The 16,074-nt window shown below is 39.2% G+C and overlaps 1 protein-coding gene across 12 annotated transcripts in view; it reads right to left on the bottom strand.

Moving 5' to 3' along the window:
* ADAM22 (ADAM metallopeptidase domain 22) overlaps positions 1-16,074 on the bottom strand; it is a 211,400-nt gene that overhangs the window by 63,906 nt on the left and 131,420 nt on the right. For all 12 annotated transcript variants that reach the window (XM_050939515.1, XM_050939517.1, XM_050939518.1 and 9 more), the window contains 4 exons: positions 13,720-13,790; positions 6,072-6,146; positions 1,732-1,803; positions 521-687 (listed from right to left, as the gene is read on the bottom strand). In XM_050939515.1, coding sequence (XP_050795472.1) covers positions 521-687; positions 1,732-1,803; positions 6,072-6,146; positions 13,720-13,790 — 385 coding nt within the window. The remainder of the gene's footprint in view (positions 1-520; positions 688-1,731; positions 1,804-6,071; positions 6,147-13,719; positions 13,791-16,074) is intronic.

The raw sequence follows: 16,074 nt of genomic DNA, 5'->3' as shown, positions 1-16,074 counted from the left end.
ATGATGCTCAGCTTATGATCCTTATGGTGCACTTGTCTCTTGAGAACAAAGTATTTTGAAGGAACAGAGAATCTCAGTAATCCTGCAGTATGCAGGGCACTGAGTAATATCTACTGGCACATATTGTGCCATTGGCTTTTAAGCAGAACTCCACATTGGTTTCAATGTTCTCCTATAAACGAATGATGTGAGTGGGCCACTATCAGTATTCTATTGCAACACAGTACCATGCACTATCAATCAGGCAATTTGTGTTGGCAGGTAAATACACAAGACAATAGGAGTTCACTGCACATGCAGCTTCTGCTTAATATATTGAAACTAGCATGAGAGTAGTGTCTAGTTACATGATTAGTTACATTGTTCTAACCTCCGTCCCACCTCCCTGTCCCTACGCACTATTGTCAGGATTACTGTACACTGCATAACACCATAGAAAGGAAATGTTTCAGCCACTAATAATAAAGCACTCCCCATGGAATGAAAAAATAGTAATAAAATGGCATACGAAGTTACGTACGAAAAAAGGTGAACCGCATCACTTTTCTCTCTGATAAAATCTCTCCTATATTTCATAAACTCACGTAGAGTCACCAATGGGTTTTCAGATATGGTGAACTTGTTATCAGTAGCCCAGGTTTCCATGGCAACCAATACTATCCTGGTGTTAAGTTGTTCTTTATATATCTAGTACATTAACAAAATGAACAAATATATTATATCATATAGAATATAGTTGCTCTTTTCCCTTTTTTTGTAACAACTTCCGTCTGTAATAATGAACATTTCGTTCCCTGAGACTCACTACCTTTTTTTTAAACAGGAAGTAGTACAGCTAAAATCCAGATTTTAGACCACACCCCAGTAAGCAGTTCTGCATGACTACCAGCAAAGAGCAGGATCTGAGCCTTGCAAAGATCTCTGGTACTCTAAAACCTTTGTAAGAATAAATTGAGAGATTTGATACAAATCTCTAAAGGACCACACAAGAATTCTGGATAACTCAAAGATTTAGGTTCAGAGAATTATGGGTTTATCTGTATTTTATAGTGTCCAACATACTTCACTTACACAACAGGGCTCTATATACTGCAACAGATATATGCAACAGGTATCTGTACCAGGGAGACATGACCACTTCCACTGTTATAGAATCTTCAGCAGTGCCTATCTTCAGACTGATTGACTTATCAGGAACCATCATATACCAGACCAAAGGATTTCAACAGTGGGAATACTATTTTTCATTTGCAAATCCTGGAAATGTTTCATTGCAAATCCAGTAGCCATCTGCTGTGTGATTTATAGCCCCAACAACTACCTATATTCCTGTGCCCCATATAAAATAATATGAACTCATATTTCTTAAAGGCTGAACAAACATACAATTTCTCCCTATACTTTAGTGCATTATAGTTGTAGACACTTTCCTGGTTGTAGCTGTAGTTAATACATTGCCCTTACTGGGTAGTTTTTTGAATAAGATGTACTTTAAAAACTCATTCAGGCCTCAATCCAGCATGGTACTTGAGTATGTGAAGTCACAGGAATTATTTAAAGTTAGGCACATGCTTAAGTACCGTGTTGTATTGGAAGCTAAATAAATATCTGCAATCTTCACATAAATTAATATCATGTATGTCTGTGAAATAACATTTCCTACAATTATCGGCACTACAGCCACATGGTTCACAACACATTTAGAAAAACATTTAGTTGAATAATACTTACTAAATCTGCCATGTTCACCACTGATTTAGCATAGCTGTTCGTATGGCCGACTGATAATTTATGTTTTTTACACTGAAAAACAAACACAGACCAGTTAGAAACGTATTTCTGAAAAATAATGTTGACTGAAAAACGTAAAGCAAAAGATGAATCTATCAACAGCAGAAGCTGTGCTCAAGCTGCTTATTTTTTGCGCTGACTGAAATGTTAAGAAATTGTGTCTAGCAAATTGTTCAGATATGGGTATTACCTTCCCTCCTCACAACGGTGTTGCGAAGATTCATTAATTAATGTTTAGAAAGTGCATTAAAGAAACCCAGCTCCAAGGAGGAGAGCTAGAAACTTGTAACTTGAGAGAGTAGGGTTGCCAATTTTGATTGAACGTATTCCTGGAGGCTCCATCACATGACATAATCTTTAATTAAAGATTAATCTTCAATTCCCGGAGACTCCAAGACAATCCTAAAAGAGGCTGATCATTTGAAGTACAACCCCAGCTCCAGGAAGGAGGGTGAGGGGCCTCATAAATAGGGAGGAGAAAAACCTATCAGGACTTTTATACAGACCCAGAGTGGGCAAGAACTTGAGCTACTACAGAATTGAGTTTCACTCTGCAGAAAGAGTTAATAAACCTACAAAGGGGGTAAGTGTTTTGACCTAATCTGGTCTGTGTAATTGACTAGAACAATCCAAGTGGGTGCTGTGAGCAATGCACTTTTAGGACCACAAGGGGGTACTCTGAAGGCAGTCCACCATGACACAGGGTACCAGAATTTGGATGTGAGGCCTCCTCCTCTCAGGGAGGGAAATCTGAACAGCAGGGCATAAACAAACCACTGTGAGACATTTACCCTCCCAAATCTGCATGTGGGGGGTCCAGCACCAACTGCAGGAGGACCATCTCTCTCTCTCTCTCTTTTTTTTTTTTAAGGCATCCAGCAATTGGAACAAGACAGACGTGGGAAAGGAAGAAGTCATGGGGTTGTAATTTAGGTAGTCCCTCTGTCTCTCCTTAAGATGGGAGTCCTCCCAGCTTTTCTCCTTGGAACTGAGGTTGTAAGTCAGGCCAGCTATTGGGCCATAGCCAGCTTCTCCTATTGCAGGCCCCTTTTCCCAAGTACTCCTCATGCTCAGAGAGTTCAGCAGGTTACCCTTCTCCTGCTACGGGGGAGGAGGCAACAACTGTGTACATCTTTGCTGGGCTGTGGCCTTGTATTGTATTTTTAGTTATTAGTTCTGAATTTAGAATATTTTAAAAAACCTTTAGGAAAAACTGAACGCTAAAAATATCTCAGTACTGGTAGTTGCACCACAGAAGAGCTTTTAAAAAGAAATATTTTACTTTAGCTAAAACTAATTTGTTACCATGCACTGAACATGCAGAAATATTACAAAAATTGTATCTTTCATTATTGTTTGCAGTGTTGTTGTAGACATGTTGGTCGCAGGACATTAGAGAGACAAGATGGGTGACATAATATCTTTTATTGGACCAACTTCTATGTAAGATCAGAAGCTTGTCTCTTTCACCAACAGAAGTTGGTCCAATAAAAGATATTACCTCACCCATCTTCTCTCACAAATATAGTAGTTATTTAAACATTATTTTCAGTTATGTTTTGAGAAGTTTTTCAAGGATACTGGACCCTGTTATCTACATTTTCACTTTTGTTTTTAATTCATCACTGTTTACAACATCTTCTTAGAGAAGAGAATAGGGCAATGGTCCAGGGTTCTGGTCTCAGCTCTGCCATTGATTTACTGTGTGACCTTGTGCAAATCACATACAGTTTCATTTTCAAGGAGTGCTGAGCTTCCACAAGTTCAACAGAAATAAGTGTCTCTGACAGTGCTTAGCCCCTTCTGAAAGTCAGGCCCTGAATATCCCTATACCTCCATTTACCTAGCTTTGAAATTAAGGCTTTAAGATCTACAGATGAAATATTCTATATACATGCTAATTACTCAGAATCAATAATAAAAGACAGGAAATAAAATGTATTTTCAGACCATTTTTGTTCTTTTCAGCAAACACTGATATTTTCCAACCAAAATTTCTCATGGAGACATTTGGTTTACTTCCTTGTTTATGACCCAGTTATGTGAGCACATCTCTAGAAGTAACTGCCGCTGAAGATTCAGCACTGATCACTCTCTCTTTGTTTTTAGATGATTGCCTAACAGGGGAAATTGTGTTGTGTTTTTTTGTTTTGTTTTGCTTTTAATTTAAATCCATTTCTCCATCACAGAGAAATTAACAAACAATGTGAATTTTTATGCTTTACCAGGCAATATAAAATTTACGGTAATGCAAAGTTTGGGTCTAATTGACCAGACAGTGAGCATGTTGAATATATTAGTTTCTTTCCAGCTGCCATAAGATACATTGGTGTGTTACATCCATCATAAATTAGAGTCAGAGCTAGCAAACTGCCTGTGGGTAAAGTTACATCCATTTAGAATTCTCCAGTATTTGATGGTTCTGTCCAAGTTCCATAGTGACAATTTATATTCTGTACAATATAAAATGAGAATATTAAGCAAGAAATACTACAGAGTCAATAAGCCCTGGGAACAGCTTGCTTACCCTGAAAAGGCAGATTCCAACACTGATTGCTCACATCTGTGAAATCACTAAGGCCAGGTCTACACTCAAAAGTTAGATCAAATAGCTGCATCGCTCAGGGATGTGAAAAAAGCCATAGCTATTGCTGACCTAAACCTCAGTGTGGTTGTGGCCAGGTCAACAGAAGAATACTTCTGTTGTCCTAGTTGCTGCTGCTTGGAGAGATGGACTTGCTACAGTGACAGAACGCTCCCTTCCATTGTTATAGGAAGCACCTATACTACAGCCTACAGCAGCATAGCTGCAGCATTGTAGCTGTGCTGCTGTTGCATAGACATGGCATAACAGTACGTACTCAACTGGGCAGGAATTTAGCAATTATAAGGCACTGTTTTTTGTGGGCTCAGCAAAAACAGGAAAAAGGTAAGTTAAACAGACATATTTGCTAGAACATTATCTAATTCTAATTGTTTGGACATTCAGCAACATAATGTGTGACTCTGAAAAAGATACTAGGTGCTCAGAGTTCAGATAGTGTTGTAAACACAAGAGGATTAGCATAAAGTGTACTGCTTAAAATATAATGAATGCTTCTCTCTAACATGTACCCAGGTTCATAGCGTAGGCAAATAAAATAATCGCTGTATTTATTCAATGAACAAACATTTTATCAAATGATTTTACCCTACAAGAAAATTAATGTGCAAACTTTAAACAGGAAACAGCAGTGTTCAAATGGGTATATCATGTAGCAGACAATGACTCCTGCTCTTCTGGCTCAAACACAGCCCCTGTAATAAAGAGAATTCTGAACACCAACTACCATCTTCTGTTGTGACAGAAATCACTGTCACCCTTGACGTTATTGCTATGCTCACCCAATACAGGGTTCAAAGGAATAAAGCTCTGTTATTTAAATTATTTAAGGATGACTGTGTATTCTGTCTAGTATTTGATGAGTATCTTTGCAAATGTGGGCATTGCTTAGGAGAAGCTGTTCATAATTGAAAAAAGCCTAGGGAAGCATAACTATTATAGAGCCATAGAGTTTAAGGCCAGAAGGGATCATAAGATTATCTAATCTGACCTACTGTATAACATATACCAGATAATTTCATTTAGTTACTCTTGTATTGACCCCTATTATTTGCATTTGACTAACCAATAGCTTCCAGAAATGCATTCAGTCTTGATTTGAAGACTTCAAGAGATGGCGAATCCACAACTCCCTTTAGTAATTTTTTCCAATGGGTAATGAACATCACTGTTAAAAAATTGTGCCTAATTTCTAATTTGAACTTGTCTGGCTTTAACTTCCACCTGTAGATTCTTGTTATGCCTCTCTCCGCTAGGTTAAAGAGCCTTTAGTACTGTAACAAAGTAAGTGAGGTGCATTCTCATTAAAAAAAACAAAAACAAACAATGATTCTGTGCACAGTCACCAGTAAACTGCAGACTAACATTATGGATTGTTTAGTTATTATAGGTAAATATAATGTACCATCAGCTTGGAGTCAGATATTCAGCAGGTCACTCGGTGTCAAATTCTTGTTCTGTACATTTTTTAGGTTTAATTCTGTTCTTAGTTATGCTGGTGAAAATCAGGAGTAACTTCACTGGAGTCACACAATGATATAAGTGAGATCAGAATCAGCCTTTAGGACATAAACTGTATTAATAAGATCATTGGTGTACTTTATTGTTTATGCCTTGAAGGCAGATAAGACAATCAAATTATTGATGTATTTCAAATAGCAAAGTACGCAAGTCTTACCATTAGATGATCATTCACAATCATTAACTCAATGTATTTTGTTTCCTCCTCAACTTTACGTGAAATCTGATGAACCTGCAGAAAGATTAACAAACAATAGCTGTTTAAAGGGCAACTGGAAACAAATCTTAATTTGCCACATCAACAAGGGCAAAGCTTTTGATATGGTCTTCCACAGTATTCTTGCCAGCAAGTTAAAGAAGTATGGATTGGATGAATGGACTATAAGGTGGATAGAAAGCTGGCTAGATCGTTGGGCTCAACGGTTAGTGATCAATAGCTCAATGTCTAGCTGGCAGCTGATATCAAGCGGAGTGCCCCAGGGGTTGGTTCTGGAGCCAGTTTTGTTCAACATTTTCATTAATGATCTAGATGATGGGATGGATTTTATCCTCAGCAAATTTGTGGATGACACTAAGCTTGATAGATACACTGGAAAGTAGGGACAGGGGCAAGAGTGACCTGGACAAATTGGAGGATTGGGTCAAAAGAGGTTCAACAAGGACAAGTGCGGAGTCCTGCACTTAGGAACGAAGAATCCCATGCACTGCTACAGGCTGGGAACGGACTGGCTAAGCAGCAGTTCAGCAGAAAAGGACCTCAGGATTACAGTGGACAAGAACCTGGATTTGAGTCAACAGTGTGCCCTTGTTGCCAAGAAGGCTAACGGCATATTGGGCTGCATTAGTAGGAGCATTGCCAGCAGATCAAGGGAAGTGATTATTCCTCTCTATTCAGTACTGGTGAGGCCACATCTGGAGTAGTGTGTCCAGTTTTGTCCCCTCCCCACCTACAGAAAGGATATGGACAAACTGAAGAGAGTCCAGTAGAGGGCAATGAAAATGATTAAGGGGCTGGGGCACATGACTTATGAGGAGAGACTGAGGAAACTGGGCTTATTTAGTCTGCAGAAGAGAAGAATGAGTGGAATTTGACAGCAGCCTTCAACTACCTGAAGGACGAGGGGGTTCCAAAGAAGATGGCGCTAGGCTGTTCTCAGTGGTGGCAAGTGATAGAACAAGGAGCAATGGTCTCAAGTTGCAGTGGGGGAGGTTTAGGTTGGATATTAGGAAAAACTATGTCACTAGGAGGGTGGTAAAGCACTGGAATGGGTTACCTAGTGAGGTGATGGAATCTCCATCCTCAGAGGCTTTTAAGGCCTGGCTTCACAAAGCCCTGGCTGGGATGATTTAGTTGGGGTTGGTCCTGCTTTGAGCAGGAGGTTGGACTAGATGACCTCCTGAAATCTCTTCCAACCCTAATCTTCTATGATTCCATGAATTCATTTCCCTGTGTTCTCATTTATTAGAAATGCTGCCATTCTTCCACCATTTTTTGTTATTTATACTGACTGTAGAACTATTAAAAAACTATTGAATATTTGTACATATGTTAGATCTGCCTGTATTTCCAAGGGACAATCTTTTAACTCCACTTCTGGTCAGCAGATTATTTCTGGAGGGTTAACAGGAAAATTATAGATATATAATAAATGTATATAAACTGCAGTGTGTCCTCTGCCCCCATTCCCTCCAGAATAGGTGTAAATCCTACAAAATAAACGTAGAACTTTCTAAAAGAACCCTAGATTTCTGAAAGAGAGCCTAAATAATATCTACATTTTTAAAAATGTGTTTGGTAAGTTGTAAACTCACAGAATTGCTACAAACTCTCAGAATGGCACAATTACCTTCCCCCCCCCCAAAAAAGGCCTTTTTGTAAGGGCTATACTGCTTATTCAAATTCTAAATCAATCAACTATCATTAATACACAATCAATTAAGTGTCACATTTCCTTCCAGTTTACAGATATTCACAGCCACGTTTCTAAATGATGCTTTTATTTCCCCTGGTCTTCCCAGCAGAATTATGGTATTGTTGCTGTAAATCTAGAGCAACTGCTTCTTGTTTATGAAAAGTTAAACAATCCCTCTAGCACTATTTGATGTAAAGTGAATTTCACAAAAGTTATTTATGTGACTCATTTTTTTTATTTCCCTGTTTCTTTTTCCTGGCAGTGAATATGCGCTTATCTTTTCTTCGAGCCATTTAGTCTTGTTTTTCATTCAATCCTTGCTTCTTTTCTGGGATGTGTTTGTGCATGTATCATACTCGTGGAGATAATCATGACAGCAGAGTATCAATGAGAGTATATATTTCTAAGTGAATTTAGTGCTCATAATAGGTCATGTAATGCCACCTTCTCCTCACTGGTCTCCCCACTTCTCATCTCCCTCTGAACAGCTGCTGCTGAAATCATCTTCTGCTCCTGCTCGCACCCTCTCACTCTGTGACAGAATGTACCCCTCTGTCCAAATCCTACACACTGTTGTAATAATCTTTGTACAATGTATGTCTTGTAAAGTATAATTTGAAAACTCATAATTTGGTGATCAGTATTGTCCTGATAAAATATGTGTGGCAAGACTGTATGTGAAGTTATAAAATTCCACTGTATGGTGTCATTTCCACATGTTCCAAATTGAGGTTGGCAAACAGGTCTGTGTGCTCTGCCTAATTTGCACTTAAGCAGTTGTCAAACCTTAGTCCCAGATTTGGACCTTAGCGTCCAAAATATGGGGGTTAGCATGAAAACCTCCAAGCTTAGTTACCAGCTTGGACCTGGTACTTGCTGCCACCACCCAAAAAATTAGAGTGTTTTGGGGCACTCTGGTCCCCCTGAAAAACCTTCCCTGGGGACCCCAAGACCCAAATCCCTTGAGTCTTACAACAAAGGGAAATAATCCTTTTTCCTTTCCCCCCTCCAGGTGCTCCTGGGGAGATACACAGACACAAGCTCTGTGAATCCAAACAGAGTGACTCCCCCTCTCCGTTCCCAGTCCTGGGAACAAAAGCACTTTCCTCTTTACCCAGAGGGAATGCAAAATCAGGCTAGCAAATCCAACACACACAGATCTCCCCCTGATTTCTTTCTCCCACCAATTCCCTGGTGAGTACAGACTCAATTTTCCTGAAATTTCCCAGAAAAGAAAACTCCAACAGGTCTTAAAAGAAAGCTTTATATAAAAAAGAAAGAAAAATACATACAAATGGTCTCTCTGTATTAAGGTGACAAAATACAGGGTTAATTGCTTAAAAGAATATTGAATAAACAGCCTTATTCAAAAAGAATACAAATCAAAGCACTCCAGCACTTATATTCATGCAAATACCAAAGAAAAGAAACCATATAACTTACTATCTGATCTCTTTGTCCTTACACTTAGAAACAGAAGATTAGAAAGCAGAACCTACTTCTCCAAAGCTCAGAGAAAGCAGGCAGACAGACAAAGACCTCAGACACAAAATTCCCTCCACCCAGCGTTGAAAAAATCCGGTTTCCTGATTGGTCCTCTGGTCAGGTGCTTCAGGTGAAAGAGACATTAACCCTTAGCTATCTGTTTATGACAGCAGTAAACAGAGCAGTGGTGGGCAACCTGTGGCCCATCAAGGTAAGCTGATTGCGAGCTGCAAGACATTTTGCGGACATTGAACATCTGCAGGCACAGCCCCTGTAGCTGCTAGTGGCCACGGTTCACCATTCCTGGCCAATGGGAGCTGCAGGAAGTGATGGCTAGCACGTCCCTGTGGCCTGCCGCTTCCCACAGCTCCCATTGGCCAGGAACAGCGAATCATGACTGTAATAAATGAGAGGGGTGATAGCTCCCTTTTGTGGACACCCACAGCTATGGACACCCAGAGCTATGGGTGGACACCACCCAGTTGGCTATGGAATCACTCTTGGTGGTTGTTCTCTACTTGCTTTACCTGAAAGGGTTAACAAGCCCACAGGTAAAAGGAAAGGAGTGGGCATCTGACCAAAAGAGCCAATGGAAGGGCTAGAACTTTTTAAAATTGGGAAAAAAAACTTCCCTTTGCCTGTGTGTTGTGATTCTCCGGGAAAGAGAGGGACAGGGAGTAGTTATGCTGTGAGAAACTTAAACCAGATATGAAAAACCATCAACTCATACCTGGAGATTGCTTGTCTGAAACCCCAGATACGTGCGTAAATTAGGGAATGTCTAGAAAGACGCGATTAGGTTTATTTCTTATTGGCTTGTAGAGTTCTCTGTGCTAACCCCAAATGCTTTTTGTTTTGCTTGTAACCTTTCAGCTGGACAAGAAGGTTATTCTTGATGTTTAAATTTTGTAAGTGGGTTTTTTAAAATCTAGCAAAAGCCTAAATTCCTAAATTTCTTTTTGTTTTTAATAACATTTACCTTTTTTAAAGAACAGGATTGGATTTTTGGTGTCCTAAGAGGTTTGTGCACATGCTGTTAAATTAGCTGGTGGCAACAGCTGATTTCCTTTGTTTTTCTTTCTCAGCTCTTCACAGGAGGGGGTGTGTGTGAAAGGGCTTGAAGGTACACAGGAAGGAATTCCCAAATGCATCTTTCTGGTTTCAAAGGGGTTTTTTTGCATTTGGGTGGTGGCAGCATCTACCGATCCAAGGTCAGAGAGAAACTGTAACCTTGGGAGTTTAATACCAGCCTGGAGTGGCCAGTATTAATCTTTAAAATCCTTGCTGGCCCCCACCTTCTGCACTTGAAGTGCCAGAGTGGGGAATCAGCCTTGACAGCGGCCACTTGGAGCTTCGGAGGGCCATGCCTGCAGATGATCAATCTCTGCAAAATGTCTTGCGGCCTGCATCAGCTTACCTTGATGGGCTGCATGTGGCCCGCACGTCACAGTTTACCCACCACTGAAACAGTCTTCAAGCAGCAAGGGGAGACAAAGGCAGCTCACAAGGTGAAAAAAAGAAGCAGGGAACATCCTTCCACATAGATCTTTTGCCTCCTGGTACCCAGCTGTAAATGTTTTTCAAAAGCAGGCTGAAACTATAAAAAGGAGGGGCCAACACCCAAGAGACCCCATCTCTCTCTCCTTTCCTATCACTTTCTCTACATCTGAAGCAACAGAGGAAGACTTCATTGGTTTCTGGGAGAAGAGGTCCTGACCTAGAGGGTTAGGTCAGAAAGACTGCTGAAAGCATATGGTAAGAAATTTTGCTCGAATCTGATATAGATTGTTAAGTTAGGCACCAGTAGCATTTTAACTTTATTTTCTTATAACTATCTCTGACTTTTATGCTTCATTACTTGTATTCACCTAAAACCTCTCTCTTTTTAGTTAATAAACTTGTTTTATTGTTTTATCTAATCCAGTGTGTTTAAATTAAAGTGTTTGGCAGACTCCATTTGTGGTGACAAATTGTGTATAATTTATTTCTATTAAAGAAATAATGGACTTTATATAAACTTGTATTGTCTGGGAGAGGGTTGGGCAGTACCAGACATACATTTCTGGGGGGAAATCTAAGACTTTAAGCATGTTGCGGTGACCCTGCTGTATGAGCAAGGCTGGTAAGAGCCGAGGTGTGGCTGGCTGGCTGCAGCACTCACATAGACATAGCTGGGAGTGACTTGCATGCTGGAAGCTGTGAGCAGTCCAGACGAGAAGCTACAGCAGCAAAGCACAGTAAAGGGCACCCCAGCTCCACATTAGTCTGGACTGTACCCTAGTGTGTCACACTCCCTCTTTAAATCCCTTCACTGGCTTTCCCTCACATACATTGCTTGTGAAATCTTTTAATTTTGACGGGTAACATTTTCAAAAAGCACCTAAGTGTCTTAGGATCCTACATCTCATTTTCAAAAGTGATTTAGGTGCTTAGGAGCCTAAGTCCCATTGACATTCAATGAGACTTAGGCACTTTTGAAAAAGTCCCTGATGTCTCCTAAATATCTCTATCCCTCCAAGCTTTTACCATCACCTATTACCCTGGTGCACTAGGTTACCTGTCATATGTCATCTGTGACTAATATAGACTGCAAGCTCTTTTACGCAGGGACCGTGCTTTTTGTATGTCAATCCAAAATGAATTCTTTAGTTACAAAATGCAGGAATACCCCCCTTCAATCAACGGAGCAGGTATTCCTACTGCTATTCCCTCTGGCTATTCCCCCAGTCCAGCATCATCACTTGAGATTTATCCAGAGTGAGCCTTGTTAAGCTACCCCTCACCTAATTTTGTTCAAATTCTCAGAAAGTAAATGAACGAGCCATCTAGGTCCAAAGAGGAGAGCATACCAATAGCACCGTGACCAACATCATGTTGCTACTTAACTTAGCGGGTTTACAAATGCATAGAAGGGTGACAGGCTAAATCTCTGTAATATCCTAAAGGAAAATATTCTTGAGGCCGATGAGCAGCCACCCAAGTATGCCTTATACTTTAAAAGTTCTCCCAAGAGAAAAGAACAGGGCCAATCAAGAGCAACTCTGTCTGTATGCACAATGTTTCAACATCACTTAGGATATGCCTCCACTGCAATTAAACACCCACAGCTGGCCTATGTTAGCTGACTCAGGCTCATGGGGCTTGGGCTATGAGGCTGCTTAATTGCAGTGTAGACATTTGGCCTCAGTCTGGACCCTGGGCTCTGGGACCCTCCCCTCTTGCAGGGTCCCAGAGCTCAGGCTCTAGCCCAAACCCAAATGTCTACACAGCAATTTTACAGCCCTACAGCCTGAGCTCCACAAGCCCAGATCAGCTGATCCAGGCCAGCTGTGCATATTTAATTGCTGGGTATACATACGCTTCATGATCAATGATGTCAGAGGTACTGACAGATGTAAAACTCAATACAGACACACTACCTTTGTCCATCACCAACAGACCAGCACCATCTCTGTGCCATGCCTAGGTCTCAAATCAGACTAAAGAGAACCAAGGAACTTTTGCAAACTCCAAAGCATGTTATATCTGCCTTACCATAACCTCTGACCGTGCTTCACTAAATGCATATCTGTATTATCAGAACAAATTTTAAAAGTGGCATATATATTTTACATGGCTCATTGTGCTGTGGGAGATTTACTTTTTTTAAAATAAAAGCTACAAGGAGTATCTACTGAAAGCACATTAAAAATCTAAACTTTAGTGAATCTTGTGGAATAAATAGTTGTTTTTTAACCTGGTCATAACACTCATCCCAAATATAAAGGATTTATATTATATTTTCAAACTTAAGATAAATGTCCACAATTAATGACCTCTCATCATAATAAACAAGAATGGTGCTCTCAGTTTATAATAGTAAATTTTAATTTGTCCTGCTTTCCTTTCATATAACTACATGACTACCTGCAGCTACTTTGTTAAATGCAATTTTCTTTTCAATGAAGGAACCAAACACTATATTTCAAATTGGTACAGTATTTCTAACTTCAATTAAAGAACAAAGATCATTTCATTCTAGAGGTAACAACATCATAATCCCCAGATGTTGTGGTTTGGCAATCCAGTAATGGCAGAATGAATGTAGCTGAGGTTTGCAAGAGGGAAAGCCATGGCAAAGCACGACAACATTAGCATGATTTGGGATATCTGTTTGTTCTCTTGAAATTCCATTTCCAGTAGCTCGTGGTTGCATGATGCAACACAGATGCTTCATGCCTAAGAAGGGATTTCTTCAGCAGGTTCCAGTAACGTTACTCAGATACTGCCTTTGCAACTGTTTTTATTTATTTATGTAGGTCTCATGCTAAAACAACACAAGCAATAGGACTTTATCTGGAGAGATTCCTTTATTAGCTGCAAACCAAGTTTGGTGGCACATTCTTTAGAAATTGTATGGGCACATACCTGTCTTTTACTCCTTTTGTGTCTTGGCTTTACAACAAACTTCTGTGATGTGCTGTTCATTTGCCAGAATTCTAAGTGGAAAACAAAGCCAAATAAATCGAATGTTCCCAATATATATATTGGGGCAGCATGAATACAACATGGAAATTTTCATTTTCTGTGAATTAGATCTGATAATGATTTCATTTTTCAATTCTTCTTCTAGAAAGGAGGCAACATTATAGCTGCTTTTCCCAACAGCAGAGAAATTATAAGAATTCTGCTATTAATAGTGCAGGTCTGCTAATATAGCCATTCTGTGGACTTCATCCTCAGAAGATATAACTGATGTTCAAAGACTAAATTTCACCAAATACTGTATGGTGAATATTATTAGAATGGTGCTACCATGAACTGAATCTTATTTTCTGGAATGCAGGAAACAACCATACTTGCAATGGCTACATTAATTCAATTTGATTGCTCTTTGTGTTAATTTATGCTTTAAGGTGACTATATTCACAGTGTAATACATGTTAGAATTGGAAGAGACTCTCTGGGATGTTTAGAATCCCCACAATCAGTATATTACCCCACACTAATCCCACTAGGTCTTTAATTTTTTTAAACTTCTAATGATGAGTACTGAGAAGTTTATTCTTTTGCCAAATCCCATTTTACTAGGTGCTCATAAACCAAAGTGATGGGTACAGTATAAGCTAAACAGAACACAACAACTCACCATTTTTAATATCCAACCTGAACTTTTCCCTCGTTAGTTTTAGATTCTTATTCGTTGTTTCAATGGTGTCTGCTACAGACAGAAGTCCTTTTCTTCTCTTGTATTAACAACTTTCACATCTTTATAGTCTTTGCCTATGCCTTTAATCAACTTTCAGTGAGACTACATGAAAGTTCCAGCAATCTTTCTCATTTTATGTCAAATCCTCTTTAATATTCTAATTTCCCTTTTCTGCTCTTTCTTTAACTTTTGGAGGTACTAATCATGAAGGGCTGAGCACTGTTTTCCATATTCCAGAGTCATTTTAGCAAAGCTGGTAAAAAGGCATATGGGGCTGTGCAAAATTAGGCACTTCCAACTCACATATCTCTGCACTCCAGGTTTGGTTTTGTAATGAAATCCCAAACCATCTGCGTTCATATTTGGTTATAAACATTTCCAACATCTCCACTTCTGCTCATACTGCACATACTTTATACCAACTAGTGCATTTGTACATGTGATCCAACACCAGGATAAAACAACAATGCAGATTCAGAAAGTGAAAGGATGGCAATGGTTGATAAGACCTAAAACTCAAAGTGGACCTGCATGAGTTTCTAGTGATAATACATATCATAAGAGCAAAACATAAGTGATTGGCGTATGTCAACAAAAAACACTTGTGAGTATCTTTTTCCCACAGTGGAGTATGAGTAAAGCACGGTCATAGATGCTATACTTATTGTTAGAGCTGAGTGAATAACGGATTTTTTGGTTCAATGCTCCCCGCCCCCCCCCCCCAAAATCCAAAATGATTTTTTTCCCAGGACAACCAGAAATGAATTTTTTCATTTTTTTTCACTAAAATGTAAAACTGATTTTTTTTTGTTTTAAGTAAAAAAACACATTTTGTACAATCCAGAATGAAATTCTTGTCTGTTGCTGTTGTTTCATTTGTTTTTTAAACAAAAAATAAATATGGCTACATTTTGAAACAAAATGTCCTTCCATTTAGACTTTTAAAAATGTTCTTTTCTTCCTGGGTGAAATTATTTGCTAAATCTGACCCAAATTCATGAATACTTTCTGTTCACAAAACTGCATTTTTGGTGAATTAACTATTCATCCCAAAATTTTTTGCCCAGCTCTACTTATTATAAACTTTCTCATCAGACAATGTCTGGTACTCACTTAAGATCCAATCCTGCAAAAATGTATGTAATAACTTCACTCATAAAAGTAGTTCCTTTGAAACAAATGGTATTACTCATCTGAATGAAGTATCAGAGGGGTAGCCGTGTTAGTCTGGATCTGTAAAATGAAGTTATTTATCTGCATAAGGGTTTGCAGGGTCGGGTCCTCAGTCTGTATTCCACCATATGTTTTACATATTCTTAGAGTTCTTCTTACAGAACAGAAAATGTGAATACTTTTGAAGACATTCTGCTGCTGTACAATAACTGAAATGCTAAGTGTAACATGCTCTGCAACAAGAGAATAATAGGAAGAGGATCAGACTAATTCAATCATAGCCAGGGTCAGCTAATGGGGGCTCCTGTTATCCCGGAGGGCCACCACCCAGATCTCACAATGAATCAACATGAACCACTTTCAAAATTTATTGTTACTTGTCTGTTTTTTGTGAGTGCTTT

The sequence above is a fragment of the Gopherus flavomarginatus genome, chromosome 2, assembly GCF_025201925.1.
Source record: "Gopherus flavomarginatus isolate rGopFla2 chromosome 2, rGopFla2.mat.asm, whole genome shotgun sequence".
Lineage (NCBI taxonomy): Eukaryota > Metazoa > Chordata > Testudines > Testudinidae > Gopherus > Gopherus flavomarginatus.
This window is presented reverse-complemented; position numbering and strand designations above follow the sequence as displayed.